Genomic DNA, 27435 nt, shown 5'->3' on the forward strand with positions numbered 1-27435 from the left:
GCACCTATATCCTGGGAGGCTCATGAGAAAACACTCCTAAGCACCATGGAACCAAAGGAAGCCCGGCCTATAGAAGCCACGTCCAGCTTATAATGAGAAATAAAAGTGTGTGGAGAAGACCAGGTGGCTGCTGCACAGATTTCATCCAAAGAGAGCCTAGCATGAAAAGCCACTGAGGTAGCCATAGTCCTGGTAGAATGCGCCTTAACCGGGAAAGGTAGATCTCTACTCACTGATGTGTAAATAAATGAGATACAGTCCTTAATCCACCTTACAATAGTGCCTTTGGTCACAGGGCTACCATTCCTGTTCTCTGAAAAGGACACAAACAACTGATCTGATTTCCTCTCTTGTTTTGTCCTGTGCAAATAAAATCTCAGTTGTCTATGTACATCCAATTGGTGAAATTTGAATTCTGCCTTGTTTGAAAAGTGTGGGAAAAACACAGTTAGCTCAATGGATTGGTGAAGACAGAAGGTAGAAGAAACCTTAGGAAGAAAGGAAGGGTTGAGTCTCAAGGATACTCTAGCCTTATAAAAAATCAAATAAGGAGGTTTGACAGAAAGGGCTCGAAGCTCTGATACCCTTCTGGCTGAAGTAATAGCCACCAGAAAGGCTGTCTTCCAAGACAAATATCTGAATTCACAAGAGGCTGCAGGCTCAAAGGGAGAAGAAGTTATGGCTCTAAGCACCAAGTTTAAATCCCATGGCAAGAATGGCTGAGAAACTGGGGGACGAAGTAACCAGGTTCCTTTTAGGAAAGCTTTACACAGTTTATGGCCCATGAGGAAAGGCTCATATGAAACGTGAAAATTAGAAATTGCTGCCAGCTGAACCTTAATAGTGGAGGCAGCGGAACCTTGTCTGAAAAGAGTAGCCAAAAATTCTAAAACTGCCGTCACAGGGGCTGTGAAGTGATCTAGGTTATGTGACTGGGCCCAGATAGCAAATCTTTTCCATTTACTGGAGTATATCTTCTTAGTGGAAGGCTTGTGGGAGGAAGATAGGATATGTACCACTTCCGGTGTAAAGGAAAGCTGTCTGACTAAGGACGGAAGTGGAGAAGCCAGGCAGTGAGCTTGAGGGTTCGCAGGGATGGGTGGAACTGCCCTGACAGATGAGTCAATAGGTCTGGAACTGGGTCCAGAATCCAAGGACCATCCATAGTATATATCCGGAGAAAGAGGAATCAGACTTGACGGGGCCAGTGTGGTGCGATCAAGATCATTTTGCTTCCCAAGGAAGTTGCCTTCTGAATCACTCCTGACAGCAGAGGAAACGGAGGGAAGACATAGAGCAGACCGGGGGGCCAATCGTGGACTAGAGCATCCCTGAGTGACTCCCCCTAAGGGGGGATCAGAGTGAAGTAATTGCTGCACTTGGCATTGAGGGGACTGGCAAACAGGTTGCAGCAAGGTGGACCCCACCAGGGGAAGATCTGAGCCGCAACTCGATCGTTCAGGGACCACTCATGAGGCATCAGAATAGCTCTGCTTAGCCTGTCTGCTATCACATTGGACTTCCCCAGAATGTGCATTGCCACTAGAAAAAGTTGGGAAGACACCGCCCAATTCCACACTCCCATGGCCTCTCTGCAAAGGGGATAGGACTTGGTTCCCTCCTGTTTGTTCAGGTACCGCATGACTGACATGTTGTCGGAAAGAATTGAGATAGTGCCCTTGGGAAGAGAGCTGTGAAGTGCTTGCAATGCTAGTAGCACTGCTCTCATCTCCAGAACATTTATATGCAAGTGTACCTCGTGTTCCTGCCACATGCCTTGGACCATTCTGCCCAGGTAATGCCCCCCCCATACTGTCTGGGAGGCGTCCGTGGTCAATGTGGCAGTAGGGGGCGGAGGATTCAGGGATTTCCCTTTGTTCAGATTGGGTGAATGAAGCCACCAACGCAGATCCTGTCGACATTGTTCCGTTATAAGAATCGGATGAGACAGAGGGAGCTCTTGAAAGGACCACTGGGCCAAAAGAAGCCACTGTAGTGTCCGCATATGTAGCATGGTCAGGGGTACTAGTAGGATGGTGGCCGCCATGGAACCTAGTATCTGAAGAACTAGTCTGGCTTGGATCTTTTTCATTGGTAATAAGGCCAAAACTTGAGCCTGTAGCACTTTTATTCTTTTTGTAGGAAGGAAAGCCCTCATTTCTATGGAATCTAGCTCTGCGCCGATAAATGCAACACGTTGTGATGGGAGCAAGACAGATTTTTGTAAGTTGAAAGTAATCCCTTGGAGTTGACCCAAGTTGATGGTGGCCTCCATGGCTCAAACAAGTAAATGCCTGGTGGGGGTGGTGAGAAGCCAGTTATCTATGTAAGAAAACACCTGGAATCCTAGACGTCTCAGGTGAGCAGTCACCACTGTCAGACATTTGGTAAACACCCTGAGGGCTGTGGTGAGACCAAAGGGCAGGGCTCGAAATTGGAAATGACTGGCTCCCAGCTGGAAGCATAAGTGATTCCTGGAGGCCTTGTTTATCTTGATGCGATAATAGACATCCTTGAGATCGATGGAGCACATCCATACTCCTTTTTCCAACAAAGGAAAAATGGTTTGAAGAGTGACCATTCGGAACTTGGACGTCCTGACGAAGCGATTTAAACAGCTGAGATCCAGGATGGGCCTCAAGTCCCCTGTTCTTTTGGGCACCAAAAATAACCTTGAGTAAGTTCCTGATTCGTTCTGGTCTGAGGGGACTGGTTGAATGACTCCTTTTTCCAGCAGCTTTGAGACTTCTAACGCTGCTTGGTCCCTTTGACTGGGTGGAACATCTGCGACTCTCTTGCGTGGCAGAGGAGGTGAGATAAAGGGAATGGTGTAACCTCCGGCAATAATTCGAAGCACCCAACGATCCTGAGTGATGTTTTCCCAGGCTTGCAGATGCTTCGAGAAATGATCCCTGACTGGCTCCGGAGAGGCACAGTCGGGCAGTCCCTAAGAGACATTGGTAGGAGGAAGCACGAAAGGAATCGCGGTCTCCTGAGTTGCGGGGGCCTCCCCCGCCTCTAGGGCAACGTCTTCCAGAGTAATTCCCCCCTCCTCTGCCTCTGGAGGGGGGGGTCACCATGATGGTCAGGATAAGACTTCTGAGACTTTATGAACCACATCTTTCCTCCCCTCTGCACCTTGAGATAAGGTCTAGAGGGAAGCGAAAAATGGGCCCCAATGGCAGACAAAGTCTTACCCTCTTGCTCACATCTGGTGAGAGTGTCTTTCACTTTGGGTCCAAAGAGGGAGGACCCATCAAAGGGAGCGTCCATGAAGGAAGACTTGAAGGCCGCCGCGAAGTGACACAGGTGCATCCAGGCTTGCCTCCTGAGGGCTACGCCTGAGCTAGCTGCCCTACCCGCCCCCTCGGCTGCATAGGATATGAGCCTCATGGACGAGTTAACAATAAAAGGCAGGGTAGACAGCTGGGCATTGACAGTCTGGTTCACCGCCTCAGGCAAGTTACCCGACAGAGTATTTCCCAACTCCTTGAGGAGATCTTTTTGGAGCCTCATAAAATGACACAGATAATTCAGCATCCGCAAAGTAAAGGTCGCTGAGGACCGGGTACGCTTTTCATACAGATCCATACTCCTAGACTCCTTGTTAGGAGGATGAACAGAAGCAGAAGCCTCTGCAACTTCTTGCTGAGTGGCAGATGCCACCACCATGGCATCTACAGGAACTCCTTTGGTCAAAAATTCTTTCCCAGGAGGCGCAAACAAAAACTTGTTGGGGCGGCTGGGAACCGGTTCCACAGAGTCAGGGTGTTCCCACACCCTTCGACAAATAAGGTCCAACAGTTCATCGAAGGGGGGAGACACCCAGGAGGCAGAAGGTCGGGCTCCGAAGGCCTTGAGGAAGACCAACTCCTACTCAGAGGGGGTTTTGGAGGGTCAGTCACCTCTCTGTCTCAAAATCTCCAGGATGTCGGAGAATGAGACATCATCAGAGGACGACTTTGGGGACCCCTCTGCATCATCGAGGTTGGTGTCTGAGGTGACAGACTCATCTGGGGAGTATATGTGCTTCCTCTTACACAGCTTCTTTCTGGGAGGCTCTTCAGGCAAGGACTCTGAGGGGCCCTCAGAAAGCAGGGGACCATGCATGGGGGTATCCTCAGGCCTTCGAGCCCCGCTGCCTGCAGATAGGGGGGCATCAGAGGCTCTAGTCGCAGTGTCCGGGAAAGGAGTGGTTGACTCGAGTGATGTCACCGAAGACCTAGCCAGTGCGCTCTTCATGGCCTCGAAGGCGGGTCCACCTGAATCCGAGGAGTGACCCATCTCCGAGACCACAATCGGAGCAGGGGTTCCCCCGGCCGAAGCACCAAGAGGGAGACTCGGAGCCAAAGTCTGGAGCCCTGATGTATCCCCCTCGGGTCTGACCGACAAAACCCGAGTGCCGAAACCATCAGATGGGACCGAAAGGGTTGGAGCCGAGGTCAGAGCCGAAAAACTCAAATGAGGTTTCGGAGCTGACCCAAGGATCTCACTCGACTCAGAACACTCCGGCTCCAATGACACAGAGGTGGTTGGAGGAGGAATTATCGGAACCGACACAAGGACAGGCTCCAAAGCAGACTGGGCTGGAGCCGAAAATAATTTCGTTAACACTGGTGACTGGAGGAGCCTCTGCACCACCCTATCCAAATCCAAATCAGACAACCTGGAGGACTTGGAGGACACAGAAGGGGGTCGAGAAGTCTTCTCTAAAGGATCCAACGCGAAGCTAGGAGAATGGCTCCAAATCGGTTCCAAGACAATTGGAGCCGAGGTCAGCTCCAACACAACAGAAACCTTCTTCGGCTTCGAAGGCAGTGGAACCGAGGAAGCAGTCTTCGGTACCGACAGCATCTCCTGCAACTCCGAGGCCAATGGAGCAGAGGAAGGTGAAACAGTCTTCGATCTTTTCTCCAATGGCTCCGACGAACTGGACGGAGCCGGAGATCTCTTTTTTGTTTTAGATTTCCCGCTAGGGGGAGAAGACGCCAAAGCTTCTTCAAAGGCAGGTTTTAGCAGGCCCTTGAGAATCAACTTATTTTTTCTCTCTTGCAAGACCCTGGAACTAAACAAATGACACACACTGCAGGACTCTTGCAAGTGTATAGCGCCCAAACAGTATACACAGATGGCATGGCCATCAGTTAAAGACATCTTATATGAACATTTGGCACACTTTTTAAACCCAGAAGGCCTATGTTCCTTCTGATCTTTGCCTGACATTTTTAAAGCCACACAAAATGACACCAACATGAAGGGAGGAGAAGGGACTCTGACTCAAACGCCCCTAAAAGAAACCAAGGAGACACACCGAACAGGGCTAAGGCCCTCTAACTTAAACGGGCCTAGCCCGGCAAACAAAAGTATACCACAACTACAATTATCAAAGGAAAAGGTCACAAAAAACACACACACACAAAACGTAGCTATTAAAATAGCTTTTGGTTGGAAAATATTCCACAGAAAACTAAGTAAATAGTTCAATAAAGTACTTAGCCACAGCCAAGCTCGAGACCACGTCTTCACTCAATGAGCAGCAAACGAGATCTGGGGGTTTGGGCGTGGTGCATCCTGAGATACAGGCTTAGCCCAGCCAATTAGAGACTTTGTGCTATTTATAGCGGCCGAGTCAGAGCCGATTCTCGTCTCCGAGCCCGTCAGTAATGAATGTAGGCGAGATAGGACCACATTACATTATATACAGATATATATATATATATATATATATATATATATGACACACACACACATTTTATTTATATATATATATATATATATATATATATATATATATATATATATATATATATATTCCTCTGAAAGGAGTTGAAGCCATTGCAAGGTTATATCGAATAAAAAAGGAACATATAATCCAGGATATCTCAATCCATCAGAAGCCTCAGTAGAGGGCTGGTGGGTGGGTTGTGAGGAAAAGGTGAAAATGGACAACACACAAAGAACATTATGGTAAGTACATAATGGCTTTTTCACCTTATTCTCACTGATGGGACAGAGTCCCTAGCATTCTGTATCTTGGGTGGCTCAAGGGAGAATATTCATTCGAATCATAGATCCAAATGCAGCTCTACCCCTGGAAACCAGATCCAGTTTATAAAGAGTAATAAAGGTATGGTGATTGATCCATGTGGCTGCCGTACAAATATTGTCCAATGAAACCCTGGATTGGAAGGCAGAAGAGGTAGCCATGGCTCTAGTAGAATTGCCTTATCAGGCCTGGGTAATTGCTTATTCTGTGAATGGTAAATTTAAGGCATGCACTGAGACAGCCACTTGGCTAAAGTCGCCTTGAACACATGGAGACCTTTTCTAGTATTCAAAAAGGTTACACACAGCTGATCAGTTTTTCTCAAATCCTTTGTCCTATGAAGGTAGAAATGTAACTGTCTAGGAACATCTAGCAAATGTAAAAAATACTCCCCTTTATTTTGAAAATTGGGAAAGAAAACTGATAACTCAATAGACTGATTCAATGTATTTTCTGAAATCACTTTGGATAGAAAGGAAGAGTTAGTATGGTAGGAGACTCTATCCTTGTGAAAAATCAAATAAGGTGATTGAGACGATAAGGCTTTCATTTCAGAAACCCTTCTAGTGGATGTGATTGCCAATAGGAAAAGGGTCTTCCATGACAGGAATTTCAGGTCACAGTGTGCTGCTGGCTTGAACAGATGGCAGATAATATGTCTTAGAATGAAATTTAAGTCTCATGGTGGAGAAGGGTATTTATCCAGGAGCTTTAAAAGAATTGTTCCTTTCAAAAAGGTTCTGCAGAGTTTGTGAGAAATCAATGAAGATCCATTTTCACCCGAATGAAAGTTTGATATGGCTGCTAGTTGTACCTTAACAGTAGCTGCAGTTGCACCTTCATTAAAAAGCCATGCTAAAAAATCCAAAATCATATGAATAGGAGTGGTGAAGGGGTCTATGCCAAGTCTCTTTGCCCAACAAGCAAACGTTTCCACTTACTGCGATAAATCTTATGGGTGGAGGATTTGTGACATGAAAGAATAATGTGTCGGACAGGGGAAGAGAAGGGGTTGCCTGGCTAAGACCAGAACTGGAGCAGCCAAGCTGTCAACTTCAGATTGTGTAAATTCGGATGAACCATTCTGACTGGATGTGACAGGAGTTCTGGAACTGGGTCCAGAATCCAAGGTTCATCCAGAAGAATAGGTCACTAAGAAGGGGAACCAAATCTGTCGAGGCCAGTAGGGAGCAATTAGAATTATTGTCCTTGTCAACCGATTGGCTTTCCGTAAGAAGGCTTGTATCAATGAGGTAAAGGGAAAGGCATACAGAAGACTTGGGGGCCAATCGTGGAGGACTGCATCCCTCAGAAAATCTCCCATAGGGGGAATCAGGGTGAAATAGTTGCTATGTTTGCTGTTCACTGGAGAGTTAAAAAAGGTTGCAGAAACCTGGCCCCATTAATGGAAAATCATTTCCGCAACTCTTTGATTGAGGGACCACTCCTGAGGCATTAGAATGGTCCTGCTCAGTTTATCTGTTATCACATTGGACTTCCCTGAGATGTGCACTATCAGGAAACAGTTGGATGAAATTGCCCATTGCCAAACCCTGAGGGCTTCTCAACAGAGGGGGTACAATCTGGTTCCCCCTTGTTTGCTGATGTACCAGACTACCAACATATTGTCGAAATGCACTTCAATATTCCTTTGAGGGAGAGAGTCCTGAAATGCTTGCAGCGCCAGAAGCACCATTAATCTCTACAACATTTATATGCAGATTGCCCTTGATGGGGGACCAGGTGCCTTGGAACGTCTTCCCCAGATAATACCCCCCCCACCCTATCTGGGAGGCATCCGTGGTCACAGTGGCCTTGAGCTGTGGAGGAACAAATGGACAACCTTGAGTCACTTGATCAAATTGAAGCCACCAGAGAAGATCCTGCTTGCAAAGGCTGGTGAGGCAAATTCAGAAGGACATGGGAAGCTCTAGGAAGGACCATTGCACTGATAGCAGCCACTGGAGTATTCTCATGTGATAACATGCTAATGGAACTAGAATGAGTGCTGCGGCCATCGAACCAAGAGTCTGTAAGACTAAGTGAACCAGTATCAAGTTTCTGCGAAGTAATACCCTGTCCCAAGACTTGACTGTCATCACTCTTGAGAGTAGCAGCTTGGCTACCATCTGATTTGCATCCAGGATTGCACCTGTGAACTCAAGGTTCTGTGTGGGTTCCAGAGAAGACTTTTCAAGATTTACAGTGATACCTAAGAGTGCACAAACTTCTAGAATGTAGTCTCTTGCCCGAATAAGAAGATACCTGGCTGGGGCAATAATGAGCCATTTGTCTACATATGGAAACACCTGAAATCCTTGTTGTCTCAAGTGAGCTGTTACTAATGGTATGCATTTGATAAACACTCTGGGGGCTGTTGTGAGCCCAAAGGGCAGAGCTCGAAACTGATAGTGACTGTGCCTTTTGGACCGCCTGTCTACTTTTATGTGATAGTATGTGTACTGAAGGTCTGTAGAGCACATCCAATTGTCCTTTTCCAGAAAAGGAAGAATGGACTGAACTATGACCATCTGAAACTTTGCCTCTTTTACTGATTCGTTCAGTTTGCCAAGATCCAGAATAGGTCTCCAGTCCCATTTTCTCTGGAACTATAAAGAACCTTGAGTAAGTCCCGGATTTTATCGGGTCTGGTAGGACTTCTTGGATGACTCTTGTTGAGCAGCTTTTGAACTTGAATGGCTGCCTGTTCCCGCTAACTGGGTGGAACATCCAAGATCTTCCTAATTATGGGAAGGGGTTGGGAAATGGAGATAAGATAACCCCTGGATATGATGTTCAGCACCCACTTGTCGTTTATTTTTAGCCAGGTATGTAGGTGCAGAGGCAGTCATCCCCAAATTCCTCTGGGGCAAAGCAATCAGGCCTCTGTTCAGGAGTGCTGGAAGGGCTTGCCGAAGAAAGTTTCTCTGGAGCCCTGGATTTGCAGACCCCTCCCTCTCTGCCACAAGGGTGGCATATTCCATTATTGCCCCCCCCCCCGCCTGTGGGGGAACTTTCACCATGCATGTCCTGGAATGAACCCTGTGATTTTCTGCACCATATCTTTCCTCTGCCCCATTGACCCTTAAGATAGGGTCTTTGAGGTTTGGAAATATGTATGTCCATGGCAGACAGGGTCTTACCTTCCTCCTCACACCTGGTCAGCATCTCTTTCACTTTAGCCCCAAAATAAGATGAGCCATCAAAAAGGGCATTTACAAAGGAAGACTTAAAAGGCTCCGCAAAGTCGCATCTCATCCTGGACAAACGAACTAAGAAAGCAGAATATAAGCCACTCTACTATCAGAAGCAATGACAAGGACTGAAGAGAACGAAGAACTATACAGAACATATAACACCATCTTTACCTAAGCAGGACAAAAGACAAGTCCTTTTTCCTTACAGGTGATATGCCACTACCAAGAAGAAATTCTGTCTGAGGAAATAATGCACAAAGTGAATAAACCCATATATTATAATCTGCTGCTGCAGTGGCACCTCCGAAAGCTAATACATCATAAAAACATGGAAGACAAATACAGAAAATCTTCACTGTTAAGAACTGACATTTAATATTTGTCAAATGCTCACATCTTCCAGTACTTTGGCAATGTTTACCAGTTATCCATTTCACTAGGAAAAAAAACTCTCTAATTAATTAAATATTGTGTCTTAAACTATGACAGACACAATATTTTTGTACTTGAAAGTTGTTTGCCCTCTGTATAAAACACTAAATATATATTTCTTCTCTCTAAATTATATGAATTAAACTTCAAAACACCCAAACACAATACTGGTGTATTTATGCAAGCACAACTGAGCATTAAGGTATGAGCAAGCAACAAATTTACTACACACTCAGCCACATATTATCTTAAGATGGAATGAATGTTTACTACCCTGATAATCGAACAAGTATAAATTGTTCTGCACAGGACGGTTATACTGTATCCACAAATTACATACCCTTTTTGGCTGAATTCCTTCCACTCCGACCACTTTGTTAATTCCAGAAACATTCAAGCCCATATCATGGCTATGTGGTGAAGGATAATTACCATTTTCCTGAAAGTAAAAGAAAAATAAAATCGATCCCTTAGCATACTGATAACTTTGGTGCAAAGTTTCTAATAAAGAATACTTCAAATGATTGAAAATTAAGTGAACCAGTTAAAAAGTCATCCAAGTATTTCATTTATTTATAATGCTTAAAATTTCACAGTACTAATAAAGAATAAATGAATATACTCGCAAAAATAAATGAAAAGTAACATTGTACAGACCTACCCAAAGATTCACGTAAGCCTTCCTAAACAGATAGTAAAAGAGTGACTTACTAAAAAAAAGCCTTAGTTGTGCTTTCCCTAATCAAGGAAGGTAGATGGTGCCACAGCAGGAAATTCAAAACTAGACTTCAGAAACATATCAGAGATATTAAACATAATAAAGAAAATAGTCCAGGGGTAAATAATTTTTGCTCTACTCATAATAGTGATAGTACATCGTTGGAAGCTACTGTCTTGGAAAGGCTGGCTGTACTTAAAAGGAGAAGGTATAATATTAAATATTACCTTCTTTATAAAGAAACTTTATTTATATTAGTTATACTTTAAATAATGAGCACACTTGGAAAAGTATGTTAGAATAATATTTCTTTAAGATATTTAGTTAACTATTGTTTTGGATAAACACTTGGATTCTTTCTTTATATTTAAGTTGATTTGCAATAGTCAAAGCACTAGGGAGTATGTGTGTTTTTAATAAACATGTTTGAACTACTGCCATTTTATTATTAGATACCTGACAGGACAAAATTGTCCTCTGCAAGGAAGAGTAAACCTGTCTGGTGGACATCTGCAATAAATAAACTACATAACAAAAGGAAAAAATATGCTGTCCAGGACCAAGAAGGAGCAGGTGCCTAATTGGAAGCAATCTCTCCTTAGCCTGAACAAGCAAATAAGAGCACTAGTGAAATCTTCTAAAGCCAACTTCGAGTCCAAATTGGCCACATCTACTAAAGGCAATCATAAGGCCTTCTTCAAATATGTCCACAATCTCAAAGGACACTACATACACAAATGCTGTAAATATAGCCAACCTACTGGCTGACAGATTCAGCGAAAACTTAACCCCTCTGCCCCCCCCCATCAGTAAATCAGGACATCCCCAGTACCTGCCTCCCTTCCCTTATCTCCAGGGAATAGGTCACCACTACCCTCTCAAAGGCAAAAAATACAGCCTCCATGGGACCCGATAACATCCCAGGCTGCATCCTACAAGAACTCAGGCATGAACTTGCAGCTCCATTAGGCACCCTATTCAACCAAAGCCTGAGTATCGGCTTTGTCCCAGCCAAGAGGAGAACAGCTACTGTCATCCCTTTACACAAAGGTGGAGTGCCCACTGATCCGGGAAATTATAGACCCATCAGCCTAACTTGCCTAATCTGCAAGGCCATGGAACGGATTATCATGGACCTCATTAACAGGGACATTGGCAACCTCCAAACACTTGACCCCACACAGTTTGGCTTAAACATGAATATCACCATAACAGACAGCCAGGCTAATTCCACAACACCACAATAATATAACAAACTTAGTAGTCCAAATGTGATACAACCAATGAGGCATAACTATCATCTCAGCAGAAGAAAGAAAATAAATTTATTTACTTATTCATTTGTATTTTAATGGAAAAGTCAGACTAAGCAAAAAAAATCTTCTTCACCAGAGGCCCATGAAGAAATGCTCCACAAAAATACTAAAAAAAAAATACAAAAAATTTAAGAACTAAAACACTTAATTTAATTTACTAAGAAAAATATGAGGCAACGTGAACTAACTCAGAATGTCAAACTCATTTTTAGCAGTACTTATAGAAAAGTACAGCAGGCAAGGAAATGAAACCAAGTAAAAACAACTAACTTCTCAAATATAACCTTATATTATAGCACGGGCACGAGATATATCATCACCCTTAATTCATGTGAATAAGGATGAGTAATGAAGTCGGATGAGGTAGAAAAAGAGGAAAGAATAGTGTAAGGGTATGCTGCAGAAAGTTGAAAAACAGAAGGTGATACTGGCAGAAAACAACTACATGGTGGAAATTAGATAAAACAGAAGGGTTTAAAGAGAAGACGGATACAATTTGTAGAACTGACCTACGATCTAGCAGCCGAAAAGTGGAAGAAGAGAAATGGGTTGTGTGATTTGGAGTGGAGATCTGGAAATCTACTACACATTCACATTAATGAGGAGTGAATTGTGTAAAAAGTAGCTCATGGACAAAATAGTAATATTGTACTAGACAGAACTCTGTCGCAGGCAGCCTCATATGCCCTAGTGAATACTGGAGTAGCATTAAAGAACTGAAAGTAAGGCATAAACAGGGAAAAGGACGTAGGACTGCATATAAAATTAACTAGGTGATAACATGCATTGATACAGACAAGATATTTTCAGGTTAAACGGAGATCAGTTTTAAATTTTTGAAGCTTCCTGTGAGTCTCAGTGGAAAAAGAATGTTCTTCCTCATTTTTGAGACATAGTTTGGCTAAAGTACCTCAACAGCTGTATTGTATGATTTGTGCAGAGAGAATAAATCCATCTTTGGAGCAATGGACTTTTTTTTTGGTGATTATAACTGAAGAATTTTTTTTTTTTTTAAGTATAGGCATTTCTCTCACTGGTACATCAAGTTGTGTGCTACTTTTAACTGAAAGCACAATAAGTAACTGGATATTTCCAGCTAATTAATGTGCAGCAGGGGCAAAGCAGTGATGGATCCTAGATGGAAGGTTAGCAGTGAATTTTACTACGGTCTTATTACACTCTTCAGGATTACTTTTTTGAGTAGATTGCAGGTTTGTGAGTCCAGAAGAAGGATATGACAGGGTAGGCAGTAGATAGGCTGAAGATAAGGTTTTGCTGCTATTGCCTGTAAGAAAAGACTGGATGTATAAAACAGGGCAAGTTTGATGCTGGGATGTTGACTACTGCTAGGGTAGTGGGTTTAAATCTAAGGTATTTTCTGAATATATAGATCAGGATTGTGTTAAGGCAAGGTGGTGGTGTGGTTTTCAGCCAAGGGTGGTGAAACAGGGTCATTAGTGTTCATGTCCTTAAGTTGTGAAGTTACAGCTTGAATAATGACATTTATATTCAGTGTTTTTAGTTGTTTCATTTGGAAGCAGTTTTGACTATGATGTTCTAACCTGGGTTTATGAGGCTATTTATATTGGCCAAGATTTTTTTTTTATTATTCTGGTGAATTTTCTGAAGGTTAAAATAGTATTTTAAAATACTATGTTTTCCTTGTTAAGGATAATCCATGCAATATGTCTCAAACAGAAGAATGATGCACTGGTCACTGGTACTGGGTTCTTCAGTGTTAGTGCATTACTTACAACTATCCCTAAATATTTTACCTTTCATGTAATGGGTTGCAGCTTGTTGACACCCAGCTGGGATATCAAAGCTTTACCTTCTAAGGATGTATGCCCATATGATGACCTCAGCTCATCAGCATAAGGGTATAAAAGTGTACATAAGTGTGAGATCCTCAATCTCCAAAGCCAGCAGTGGCCTGAAGAAAACAGAGGAAAGAGACTAGTCCACTAGGAGGGACTTAATTTGAATAGCTAAGCAAGCCCCCACAGAAGAACTACAATTTCCAGTGGGAATGAGTGTGTCTGTGTGTGTCTGTGTGTGCGTGTGCGTGTGTATGTGTAAGGAATAGTATGTATACCAATAGAGAGAGAAAAAAAAAAGAGAAGGGGGATAAGGTGGGAGGGAAGGAATACTACAACAGTGATCAGTAGGACATCTACAGTTATGGTTAGTTCTTACATAACTGTACTATGTCCTGACTGAGTCACTGTTGCAGTATTCGTAACAAGATGGGTGATTCCCAGAGCTGTAGACAGACAAGGGTAGCAGGCTTAAATTGAAGGAAAAGACAGAGTCCAGGAGGTTGGAAAGAATAGTTCTGGCAAACACATCCCTGGACCTGAACAAGACATAAGCTTATGGTGTTTTTGTGAATGTGTGGACAGATGATTTGGTATCCACCCCTTGTAGAAGGCAACTGATGAAGCCACTGCTCGACTGGAATGTGCTGTTGGCCACATGAGTAAAGTCTTTCTATGGTAAGAATAGCAGAAGGAAATAGCCTTTGAGTACCAGAATTCCATAGTTTACTTGGAAACTGGTTGTCCTAACCTGACATTCTTGAAGGAGATGTATAGCTGATCTGTTTTTTCTGACAAACTTGGTTTTGTCTAGGTAAAACCTCAATTGCCTCTGAATGTATAAGGAGTGTAAGATTCTTTCCTCCCTATTTTGAAGGGGAGAAGGGAGGCAGATTGATTGCCTCAGTTCTATCTTTAACTTCTACCTCCCTAACAGGCCCCTCAGGTTAGAGAATCAACAACTGCTTCTTGTTCACAAATCTAACTTACCACCAGGCCAACTTCTCTTCTCTTAGTCTTTAGCCAAGAATTGAAATGCCCTTCCATTAGTAATCAAAACAACCCAACCCCCCCCCCCCCATTTCAAAACGTCTCTCCACACTTGTCTATCTTACAACTGGAACTGTTCCTGCATTCAGCCTCCTTGAATATCCTATCTCTTATTAGCTTGATTCTCCGCCTCCTTTCTATACTATACTGAATTTTATCTATAAATCCTCTGTTCTATACCTCTGAACTGCTAATCTTACTCTCAAAATGACATACTACCTCTGTATATAAATGTATTTGTACTGAATTGATCATATCTTTGTTATCTAATATTGTTACACATTGCTTTACTATCAATGTACATAATTATTACTTGCTCTGTACTTCACCCGTAATTTTTGATTTTACTTAGGAGCTTTTCTCCCTGGGCCTCTACTGAAAATTGGCTCTGCATGGCCCAGTGGACTTTCCCAGTTAACAAACTGCAAATAAATAAAATAAATAAATAAATTGCTTGGTTGAGGTTAGGCTTACTAGCCACTTTTGGCATGAAAGAAGGGCTGGCTCTAGCACTTACCTTATCTTTGTGGAAGATGAGAAGGGGTGAAATACCTATGAGTGCATGGAGTTTTGGGACTCTGCGGGCTGAAGTCAGGGCCAGGAGTAGAACCATTTTCCAGCTGTAGAACTTGAGAACAGCAGAAGCAGCCAGTTCAAACAGGGGAAAAGTGAGTTTTTCCAAAACAAAATTAAGATCCCATGCTGGGGCAATAGACTTTCTTGGGGATTTAAGGTGCAACACTCCTCACAGAAAAAAAGCTTAATCTCTGTCCTAGACATGAGCAGAGGCTCCAAAGGGAGACAAACATTAATGAAAGATAAATAAGCCTTAATGGAAGATCAGGCCAGCACTGAATGCAATAAGTTACACACGTATTGGAGCACTGTGGGGATGTCTGACAGGAGGGGTTGGAGTTTGCGCTTAAGACACAAGACTGAGAATGTCTTCCACTTGGCTGTGTAAGATTTCTTGGTGTTAGGTTTCCTAGCATCTTGTAGGATTTAAACAACATCTTTAGAAAAGATGTGTCTTGTAGGAATTAAACTACTGTCATCCAGAAAGTTAGACTGATTGAGGTCAAGTTGGGATGAAGGAGATGCCCTTTCTTTTGAGCAATTATATCTGGCTGTGGAGAGATTCTTCAGTAATTTCCCTTTGAGGTAAACAGGAGCAGGAACCAATGCTGCCTTGACCAGAAAGGTGCCAGAAGCAGGAGTTTTGGTGATTTCTTCTGGGCCATGAATAGGAGCCTTGGGAGCAGAGCAAAGAAGAATATGCATAAAGGCACTTCCACCTGTGAGTGATGGATTTGAAAATCTCTGTGTTCAGAGACCATTTGTGAGAGTCCTTCGTGCCCCTGCTTAGAAAGTCTGCCAATACTTTCTGCTGAGAGGGGATACATATTTCAGTAAGTATAAGATTCAGCTGCGAAGCTAGATGCCTGACCTCCTGTGCTAGCCTGCACAGGGGGTAGGATCTTGTGCCTCCCTGCTCGTTTATGTAGCACATCACCGTGGTGTTGTCTGTGTAAATCTGCAGTGTGTCTGTTTTCCAAACAATGTGAGAAGATCTGTATGGCTTGTAGGAGTGTCCTAATTTCCTTTATGTTGATGTGCTCTTTCAATAACCACTCCCCTTGAACTCTGTGGTCTGCTGTCCAACCCCTCCCCCATGCCCTACCTGAAACATCTGTAAACAGGACTTGGTTGTGTGGGTCTGTACTGCATGGAAGAACTGGGTTGAGAGTAACCTGGTTGCTCCACCAAAGTAGTTCCTTCTTGATGCAAGGAAAAACAGGAATGTAGGTCTCGAGGGTGAGAGTGCTGGGACCACACTGATTTCAGATACCATTGCATTTTCCCTGATGAGGGGCAACATAGGAATTGTGGCAGCCATGAGTCCCAAAGACCTGATGGCTTGTCTGGCTGAGCAATGATCCTTGCTAGAAAACATTAAGAAATAGGTGAATAGGGAGATGACCTTCTCCTGAGGAACAGATGCATGCATGCATGGCAGAGTTATGCAGGCTGCATCCTGGAAAGGTCAATTGTTGAGTGGGATTGAGCAGGAATTTTTTGTAATTGATGGTGAACCCCAGGAGGGACAGAAGTCATACAGTGTAGTGAAGATGCTTAAACAGAGTTTCCCTGGACAAAGACTGGAGTAGGAGGTTATCCAAGTAAGGGAGGATTTGTAAGTCCAAGTGTGTCAAATGGCCACCCTGGGGGACAGACACTTTGATTTTTCTACAGCTCCAAGGGTTTTCACAAAGGGCAAAGCAGTAAACTGAAAATGGGATGAACCAGTAAAGAACCTGAGAAATTTTCTGCAGGAAGGACAGATGGAAATATGCAGATAGGCATCCTTCAGGTCCAAGGATACCAGGAAGGTCTGAGGAAGCAGGAATGGTAGAAGAGTTTGTAAGGACAGCATTCTGAAAGAGGGAACTTTCAAAAAGGAGTTTAGCTGGGAGAGGACCAGGACAGATCTCCAGTGACCCTCTTTTCTTGGGACAAGAAAGATCCTTGAGTAAACTCTCTTTCCTAAAAAGGTTGAGGGGACCTCTTCTATGGTTCCTTAAGCCGGTAAATCTTGTACAATAGAGTCTATCAGATGTATGTGGTTGGGAGAAGGAGGGGGTACCTCCCTGAGGGATGGACTGCTTTTCCCAAGACAGCACAACTCTCCTTGATAATGATTAAGACCCATTTGTCTGAGATTATTGCTTCCTAGAATAGGAAAGAAAGAGATGGACAGAAAAAGGGAGATAGAGAGAGAGAGAGAGAGATGGAGCATCTTTTTGAGAGGGGAGTGGGGGGTTGGGTTTGGAGGGGGGGATATAGTCACAGGGGCCTACTACTAAACTGAGGCTTCCCAGGAGCAGCATGCTGAAGCACTTTGAATGGCAATCTAAACACATGATAATCTTTTCTTAGGAATTTTCCTTTGCTACAAGATATTCTAGGATTTCTCTTGGCAAAGCAGGCAGATTTTTCCTGGAAAACTTCTATGGTACCTGGGAAGTGTAGAAAGAAGTATCTGATGGCAATCTTTCCTGGCCTTATTCCTGCAAAGCCTTGAAAAGACTGTCAGCTTGTAAGCCAAATAGAAGGCTGTTATCCAGGGGGGAGTTTAGAATTTTGGACTTATCTTCTGGAATGGGTTGGCCTCACAGCCAGGCATACTGCCTGATCATCAGACAGTAGCATCCATAGCATCACAACTGCATTTTATACTGTGCCTGGCTATTTATGAAGGCTGGGCCACTAGAGATTGATATGCTGATCTGATTCAGGTGAATGGGGCTCTGTGATGGTCTTACTTATGGACAGACACACAAAGAGTAAGTATTTTGTCATTTGAGTTTGGTAGTTAATGTCTCTGAAAGCCAAAGTGGAGAAAGTATTACCTTTTTTACCCCACCAGTCCATGACTCGACTGTCCCTGTCATTGGGGAGAACAATAGTACCAGGAAGCAGCTTGGAAGCTTTGTCTGAGGCCAAAGAAACTGCAGCTGGGCTTGTCACAGGGCTTTTGTACCAGTACTTCAGTTCATCAGGAACTTAGTAGAACCTGTCTGGCCTTTTTCCAGCAGAATGTTGAGAATCAGGTTTAAAACAACTAACTAGAAATGTGTCCAGGTAAGCATCTAGCACTGGGGGGAACTGAAGGAGATGCAGGAGTGCCCATCTCTTTTATGTTGCATTATGTCATTTGCACCTCAGACACCTTTTAGATTACCATTCAAAGTGCTTCAGCATGCTTTGCAAAGTTTCTCCAAAGGAGGCCTCTTCCAAGGGGGAAGAGAGAGTCTCCTCATCTAAGGATATCTGTTCATGACAGTGTAACTGGTAAGAGAAATTGAAAGAGTGATCAGAATTTCCTTCTGGTTCCTCATCTGAGGAGGAAGAATCCAAGGTCTGTTGCTATGGCCTGGCCTGAGAAGGCAGGGTCACAAAGGAAGGAGGTTGCAAGGATATAACTGTCTTGAATAACCCCCGAGAAAAATAAGTTCATTCTTTCTCCCTGGACACAGAAGGGAACGTCTGGTGCTTAAGTTTTTGCTTTTTTCTTCTTTGGGTGATGTTTGCCTATAGCAGCTTACGGGGTTCTGAGCCTTGGTATATTTCTATCAGAGTACCAGGAATCTCTTCCCACACAAGGATCTGAGGAACTTTGTGAGGGCCCTGTAAGATAATGAGGCACAGTTCATCAGAGGATTCAGCTGTCTGCAAGGCCACAGGAGCCATATCGGCCTCTGGCAGGGTCGAGGTAGAGGGCCTGTGATAAGATGATTGGTGTACTGCAGGTTTGACCATCTGAGTGGGTGCATCCAACTCTGAGATGACAAAGCCAAATCTTCTCTAGGTCTTTTAAGTTTTTTCTTGAGAGGGAGGCTGACATCCAGGCCTTCCCTCATGGTGGAGTAAGCCAAGTGTTTTAAGTGTTTTATCTCAAAGAAACTATTAAGTGTGGATAACCTAGACCAAAGGGTTTAGGAACAAATGACTGACAAATGGAACAGGTATTATAGTCATGTTCAGGGCTTAGACAGAACAGACACTTCATGTGAGAGTCTTTGTACAGAATTTGCCTACCACATTTGTACTCACCCCTCCAATATAACATCTAATAACAGTTAACAAAACAGTCAAAGGTTTGGAAAGGAAAGATCCCCAATGGTGTATTTATCTGTCTGAGAAGTGAAGCTGTGGTACCAAGCAATCAAATGATCCTAGTCTATCAGGTGCAATGACATGGGTTTGGGCTGGTGGAGAGATAGGAGATGTCGCACATACGTCTGATTTTATACCCCTGTGCCAATGAGCTGAGGTCATCATTCACACGTACATCCTCAGAAGCTAAATCTTTGACATCCCATTCAGACGTCAGCGATCTAAAACCCACCTGTTACAAATACTACAACAGTGACTCAGTCAGAACATCAGTCTATGTTTTAGCAGGACTAACTTTCAGTTGACTAATTCTCATTCAGACAAGGATGGAACCAGCATTACTTTAAGCTGGTAAAATCAGACATCTGGTTCTGAGGAAAGGAGAGGTATAACTAAATATCATCAGCATAATATAGAAGATTATGAGCAGTTCACTGATCATAACCTATTTATTATTTTATGTGTTTGAGACATGAATTCTAGTAAAGACAGAGCCAGCATACTGTGTACGAAATCATTTTAATAAATTAAATAAACAGACCGGTTTGAATGAACAATTTTAGATGGACCAATCAGCCTCTAGAAGCATGTATTTATTGTTGAATTGAATTTCATTTTGTCTTATTTGCACTGAGGAAGGCTGTGATATTATTCCGGCCGAAACCGGTCTGTTTATTTAATTTATTAAAATGATTTCATACACAGTATGCTGGCTCTGTCTTTACTACAATTTTTGTTGTGTTTTTGAGCCGTGCATTCGCCCTACGCGCAGGAGTGTCGTTTTGTTTGAGACATGAATGTCAAGAAATTCACCTTAAGAGTGAATCTCTAGTTATAATCAGATAGCAGATTGTTATTCTTTGTAGTATGTGGAGTTTTATCTGGTTTATTTACTACTACAGAAAAAAAACACCAAGTGTTTTGCTAAGCCATAAAGTACTTAGTGAGCACTGTCAGAAAGGTAGTAACACACACTCTTATGTTAGACAAAGTCAGGGACACATTACCAGTACAAACAGCAGACAGAAATAAATTTGTTTTTTATTTTGCCACTGTTTGCTGGTCAGTACAGCAGATTTAACTACCTAGCTCAATATCCGATTTTAACAAATAAAGCAGGAGGTGATTAACATTTGTTAAGATTAGGTTTTGCACTATAGAAGTGCTTAACTGATTTGTCTTTTTCCAGATATCGGAGTGTAAACACTGCATTCCATGGACTACAATGATATTCATCACATGTAACTACCATGACCAGCATCAGTGGCAGCACATATACCATGAACAAAAGTGGGAAAAAAAATGGAGCCCTACAGCAAACCACACACTAAAGCATCTCTCACCGAGGAAATATCTTTGAGATTACCATATTCCAACAATCTAAGTGTTAAAAGACAAATCACTCACAATATCAGAAACTGCACAGATACTGTGAAGATGTTCAGTAAAGATCCCAAGATCCATAGTATCAAAAGCCAATGAGAGATCAAACAGGACCAGTACAGAATACAAACAAAAGTTTTATAGTTAACACAATGATAAATCTGTAAGAATGTCCTTTATCTGTAAACTGTAATTCTGATTCCACAGCCATTAGGACTGCATGGCTGCCTGCAACTTTCCACTTTCCTATCATGTATTACTCATCTCACATGTACCACTTCTTTTGCTATAGTACTGAGCTAAGAGAAAAAAAGAAAAAGGCAAATCAGAGAACACAACAGAACTCCAGAAAAGACAGTGGAGGATGGAGAGAAAGTGTGCTACAAAGATAAACTTTCTTACACATCTGGCATTATAGTAAGTACATAACTTTTGCAAATGACAAAAACGAGGTGCATCTTCAGTAACCTTTGGGACAGTGTGTATAATTAATCTTCCTGGGTGCCCACCATAATGGAAACATACCACAGATGTCAGTATCCTTTAAAGAAGACTGGGACTTGGAAATAATGTCCAAATTACACTGTCACACAAAGGGCTATGCTAGAGATGCACGCACACCATCAATGGTGGCATAACAGGAAGAAGTTACTTATATACTAGACTATGTTCTGGGACTTGCACAAACAGGCATTCCATAAATTTAATGTGATTAGAAAACAATATGGAAAGGCTTAACTTAGAAATGTTTCTACCCCAGCTAGATTTGATTGTATCCACAATACATTTAAGATCTCCCTCCCTCTTATCATCAATTTTTAAGCTATGTTACTAATTGTCTGCCTGTAAATTATTACTAACCTCAAAAATACCCCAGTTTGATCTTTTGCCAGCAACCATCATGTCCACCTGTGTCCCTAAGTCTCTTATCACACTTTCAGTGTTTAGTGTACTGCCAACTATGTGGTAATTCAAGGGTACATGTTTTTTTCCAAAGGGGATAACTATACATTTCTTGGCATTGAGCCCATGGCTCTGGCACCAAGCATCTGTTGTGTTGGCCTGTACTTCAGAGAGGTAGATGCCAAACAAGAGCGGTCCCAGGACTGAACCCTGAGGTACTCCACTTGTCACTTGTCTGGAGCTGAATTTGGAGTCGGCTACTTTTACAGTGTGGGTTCTGTCAGTAATCCAGTTGGCAACCCATCGAGTGACTTAGGGATTAATGACCAGATTAGCAAGTCTATCTATGATTCCAGAGTGGGGGATGGTTCAAAGGCCTTGGCGAGGTCTAGATAGGTTGTGTGGACCGCCTTACCCTCGTCCGCAGCTCTGGAGACTGATTCGAAGAAGTCAATCAGGTTCAGGAGACAAGATCGGCCCTTCACGAACCCAACTGGGTGGGGTCCAGTGTTTGAAGATTGTCAATGTCTTTGTTTATAAGTTCCATGATAATACCTTCCATGGCCTTGCAGATCAGGCTCGTCAGACTGATGGGGCGGTAGTTCCCGGGATCCAAGGTGGATCCCCCCTTGTGGAGTGGAATAACTGCAGCTGTGTGCCACTCAGTGGGCATGAAGCCTGAGGTGAGGCTATGATTAAGCATGAAACTTACGTGAGGTGTCAGTTCATTTTGTAGTTTATGTAGTACACAGCCCGGGATGTCATCTGGTCCCATGGATGCTGTATTAATAGCTTTGGAGAGTGCATTTTTTTGTGTGTGTGGCCATTATTACTGGAATTTGGCAATCTTCTGGTATTGATATGGGCCGTTTAGGGGGTGGGGGGGTGAATTTGGCACTGAATTGATCTGCCAGGATATTGGCAATATCCTTGGGATCAGTATATTTAATGCCATTCTGTCGTAGCTCGGAGGAGATCTGAGCATTGCCATTTAGATTCTTGACATAGTTATAGAATGTCTTGCGGTTGTCTTTGGAATCTTTGGCAATTTTATTTTCGTAACTAGCTTTGGAGGATTTTATGAGGGATCTCAGCTTCTTACAGAGGCTGGTAATGGAGTTTTTTTGCATCCTGGAATTTTCCTTGTATCTGCAACAGTTTCTTCCTTTTGTTGTAAAGTTTGTTTATGGCAGGGGACCAACAGATTTGCTTCCTTTTTGGGGGGAGAGCATCTTGGTTCTATTTGGGATGGCACGATTCATGCATGAGTGGATGTGCTCATACATTGCCTTAGTATAGGATTCAGCAGTCAAACTTTCAGTTCCCGTCTGCATGTGTGTCATGAAGTTTGTCACTTCTGACTTGGGTAGCATGAAGTTGGCTTTGGAGAAGTTTTTTATGGAGGTTTCCTTACTGGGAGGTGGGGGTGGGATGTGGATGTTAAGGGTGATTAGCTTATGGTCAGGAAAAGGCTAGTTGTAGCCTTTTCCTGGTAATTGCCTTGAATAGCAACCAGATCAATCAGGAAGGTCAAACACAGACATTCACTGCCCACCCAGAAACAGTCATGAATCAATGCACTCTGTTCCTTCTCTCACCAGGAGCAAAATATAAGCGTAAAGTCCAAGATGGCATCTATGAAGCAGTTAGTCGACTTTCTGGTGATCAGCAGTCTCCAGGAAATAATGTTCCTATTGTTCCTATGCTACGTCTCTCACCAGGAGAGAAACAGAAGCACTAATCTCAAGAGAACTACTGAAAGGCAGAATGTGGGCTCTCCAGTAATTGGTGGTCTTGGAGTAGATGGCGCAGATTTTAAAGGTAAGATGGAAAAAATGGGTTAATATCCTAAGAGCTGCAGTGTGCACTAAGCAGTTTGATGTGAAAGAGGGGGTAACTTAAGCTTTAGGTATCTATGTGGACAGCCACTAATTTTAAAAGAGCAAGACAGATTGGAAGGGGGTGGGCAATTTGTACTCTGTTTCTATGGAATACATTGGGATGGCCAATAAATTTAAATTGTTAAAAGGAAGTGATTTTACAAAATGATAATTTAGTGCTTACTCACAATAGCTAATGAAAGAGGAACACTAAGGAGATATGTGGTCAAATTAACATAAGGGGCAGGCAACTAGAAAGAAGTTGAATTAAAAAACACAGCAGCACCAGAGTAGGAGGGTGGGAAAATATACAAATTAGAAAAAGGCAATGAAGCAATACAAAATACAAGAAAGCAAAAATAAACCAACCTTTTCCTCACAGCAAATTGTGGCAAAGTCAGGGTGAGCTTTTCCAGTAAAAGCAAATTTTAAGGTTTATAGGCAAGTATTACACTAGCTGTCCTGGTGGACCATTTTAAACCTAGCCAGTTTCCCCTTAGTGAGAATCAAACCCTCTATTTCTTTACTTGAGGTAAGCACCTTAACCATTATGTCAACCCACAAGGGAGGGTTTATCTCTTTACTGCTAACCCAAACAGAAAGGTGGATCCATTTGTCTTGGTAAATCTTTTAAGGTGAAGGCCTCTGATAGAAGGAAATGATGGAGACAACCCTCTCAATAGAGGCAGGGCCTTCAGCTATTGAAGGAACTGGAGCATCCAGATTGCTAATTTGAGGGAGTAAAGATCAAAGCTAGGATACATCTGAAGAATGAGAAAGCAGCAGCTTAAAGGAACATAAAAACACAGACTCTTTAAGAAGAAAGGACCTCAGAAGAAAAAAAACATATCTGCTCAGGCCAGAAGGGTACTCTACCATAATGGCTTTTGTCCTAAGGTGTTTGGCTTTCTGGACGAATCTCATTATCAGAGCAATAAGAGGCAGTATAAAGGAAACTATTTTGCATTTTGTGAGCTAGAACTTTCTTGGCCTGATCCCTAAAGTGAAAGTTGAGACACTTGGTGTTTGTCAAAGAGGCAAAGACATTACACACTGGTACCTCAAAGGTAACAAAAAAAAATTTTTTTTAATTAACTGAGGGAGTCCAGGATCATTCATGAAGGAAAAGAAGACAATGGTTAAGTCTGCTCACAAGAAAAAAAGGTCAGTTTTGGGATGTGGGTCACTGCTAAAAAAGCAATGCAAATCAATGGCCATCTTTTATACTGTCATTGCTTCTTGAGACAGAGGGTAAGAATTCATTAGTATGTTTGTTGCTACACCAATCGTTTTAACTGAATGGAGAAAACCCTCTGTGGTATGGAGTCCTGAAAGGCCAACAAAGTTAGCAGAACTGCCCCATTTCTGAGACACTAACAAGTAAATAAAACTCTTGTGCTAATCAAGCCCTTTGAAGATATGCCCATGTAGAGTCCACCAACCCTACAGCAGATCATCTATGGATACTGTGGCCTGAGGTACCTGGAGTTAAATGGAGCTCCCTGATTTCCAGGTTGGTCATCTCTGACCATCAGTGGAGATTTGAATTGGGTATGACAGATGGCTGAGATGCTACCATTAGTTAGTGTGAACTGTTGGGTGAAGTACCCTCATGAAATCTGGCAAGGAGGAGCATAAAATCAAAACTGGCTTTTGGACACATCTTTGGGCTACTACCTTCTGTGCATGAGATCCGCATCAGATGGAGCTGCAAGGAGGCAGTCAACTGGATAGCAAAACATATTTGCTCTGTACAGTGATGAACACTCTGGGGGGTGAAAATGAGACCAAAAGCAGTCTCAGTAGCTCAACAGGTGGCACACTTGTCTTTGATGCAGAAAATTATGGGTTCTATTCCCACACTAGGTATAGCTGGATTAATTTTCCAATACTAATACTGTACTGCAGCATGAGGGGGGGCTCCTGCACTTCTGAGTGTGCAGTTTTTCATCTGAGACTTTAAACTGAGACCCTGTGTGCCTGAGTTGGTGATAGCTCAGGTGGGTGTAAAAGGTCCCATAGCACTTATTGAAAAGAGAAGGGGGAAGTTTTCTAGTGTCCTATTTCCCCTAGTTCATAATGAATGCCATCTCAGGTCTCCTCTGCAGAGAGTCTATTGGCCTAGCTGGACTAAACTGGTAAATAAAATATAAATAAATAAAAATAGAGAGGTGCCCTGAACTGGTAATGACCCACAAGAGCAGAAACCCCATAAATGCTTGGCAAACTTGATATGAAAGCAGGCGTCTTTGATGTCTAAAGACCACATCCAGTGTCCTCCTGACATAAAAGGAAAGACTGACTGCAATGTGACCATCTGAAAGGTTTATTTTGCAATGAATACTTTTAAACCACTGAGGTCTAAAATACGCCTTTGGCACCAAAAGAAAATCTGGAATAATATCCTAAGACCTTCTGGGCTGCAGCGATCAACTGAGAGACTTTTTAAAGGTTTAAGAACTCCTTCCTTGTCATTTGTTTTTTTTATGGGATGGGAATCTAGTATGGGTGGAAGTGAGAATTAGGGAGGATTAGGAAATGGAACAATACAACACTGGACTATTATTTCCCTTATTCACTTTTCCTCTGAAATCCTTTTCCAAAAGTTCAGGAGGGCCTCTGACAGTTTCCAGAGTGGGACAGCCAGGAAAAGTCTCAGAACTGCTACTGTCTACACATGGACTAACTGTAGCCTCCAGGTGACCTCAGACATCTGGGTCCATGACCTTGCTGGAAACCAGGCTGACAGAATTTTTTTTTCTCCAGCACTCTCCTTTTCTTGCTGCTACGTGTCATGTCAAAATCACATGCAGTACTGTCTTTTGTGTCCTATTAAACATATGTTGAAGACAATTAAATTTCACACCCATAACAATGACGTTTTTTCCTGTTCTTCCTTGCAGTTAAGGTCTTGATCAACTTAGTGACTGAACAGAAGTCCTGAGAAAGAGCCATCTAAAATCACTTAGGCATCATCAGCAAACTTAGTGAAGCACTATTAGGAATGGCTGTGCAGTGTAAGACTACATCTTTCTACATTACTGGCACTTTCTGCCACATTACAAATGATACAGAACATAAGGTTGTTCACATTGAAAGTAGTAGTTTTCATCCAGTAACACCTCTACCACATTGTAAATTTTATTCACTATATCCCTCTCAAAATATGTCATGAACGTAAGAAAAATCCTCATCCACAAAGACAGGGTGGGGGGATGAGAATGCTTCAAAAAAATCTGTGCACTGTCCTGGACTCCCTGTCTGGTGGAGGGACAGCAGGGCTGTGAAGAGTAGGACCCTTACACAGGGCTGCTATAGAGCCATTGGTATCTGGTCTGGGACTCCACCCAAACTGAGCACTGACTTGGAAGCTGGAAGATCTTCTTGGCCTTCTCAAGCATGCAAGCAATTGTGCCCCAGTTCTCCCATGTAATTGTAGTAGCATCTTTAAGAAAGTCTATTAAGGATAGCACCACCAAAGAAGTTCAGAGGCAAAGATGCAGGCCAACTGTAATCTCCTTAGGGAAGACAGGACAGGTTGGGAAGGCCAGCCTCTCTACTATGCATCAGTTGCAGATATTCCCCAAATCTAGGATCATCTGTTGGGGAATGAAAACAGTTAATCCGCTCTTTATTGAGATTTTCTAAAACAGAATCTAACAGTGGTTTAATGCATTTAGTTTTTGCTATAGCCTTTCTTATTTTCTTTACGGGAGGCTTGGAGTCAGAAGCCTCCATATTTCCCTTTACAGAGCTGGAAGAAAACAGAGGACCTCAGAGGAATCCTTTGCACATAGGCAGTTACGGGATTAATCTACCACTGAAGAATTTCTTAAAAAAAGGTATCTCTTATCAGTCTAAGTATTTAAAGAAGCTTGTGCCTGTAAAATATGTGCTGCCACTGGTGGAAGGCACCAGAACTGTAGCACAGTAAGGGACCAAACAGGCCTGATGACAGAAATTCGGACATTAGACTCAACACTGCAGTAGCCAAAGCTGCAGCTACACACATCAAG

General features: G+C 42.8%; 1 protein-coding gene across 3 annotated transcripts in view; it reads right to left on the reverse strand.

The window, feature by feature from the left end:
- The window catches only part of KATNAL2 (katanin catalytic subunit A1 like 2), an 829719-nt gene that overhangs the window by 478227 nt on the left and 324057 nt on the right, over positions 1-27435 (reverse strand). For all 3 annotated transcript variants that reach the window (XM_044081877.1, XM_044081869.1, XM_044081884.1), the window contains one exon: positions 10016-10114. In XM_044081877.1, coding sequence (XP_043937812.1) covers positions 10016-10114 — 99 coding nt within the window. The remainder of the gene's footprint in view (positions 1-10015; positions 10115-27435) is intronic.

Source organism: Protopterus annectens, chromosome 1.part1, assembly GCF_019279795.1.
Source record: "Protopterus annectens isolate FY-2018-M chromosome 1.part1, PAN1.0, whole genome shotgun sequence".
Taxonomy (NCBI): Eukaryota; Metazoa; Chordata; order Ceratodontiformes; family Protopteridae; genus Protopterus; species Protopterus annectens.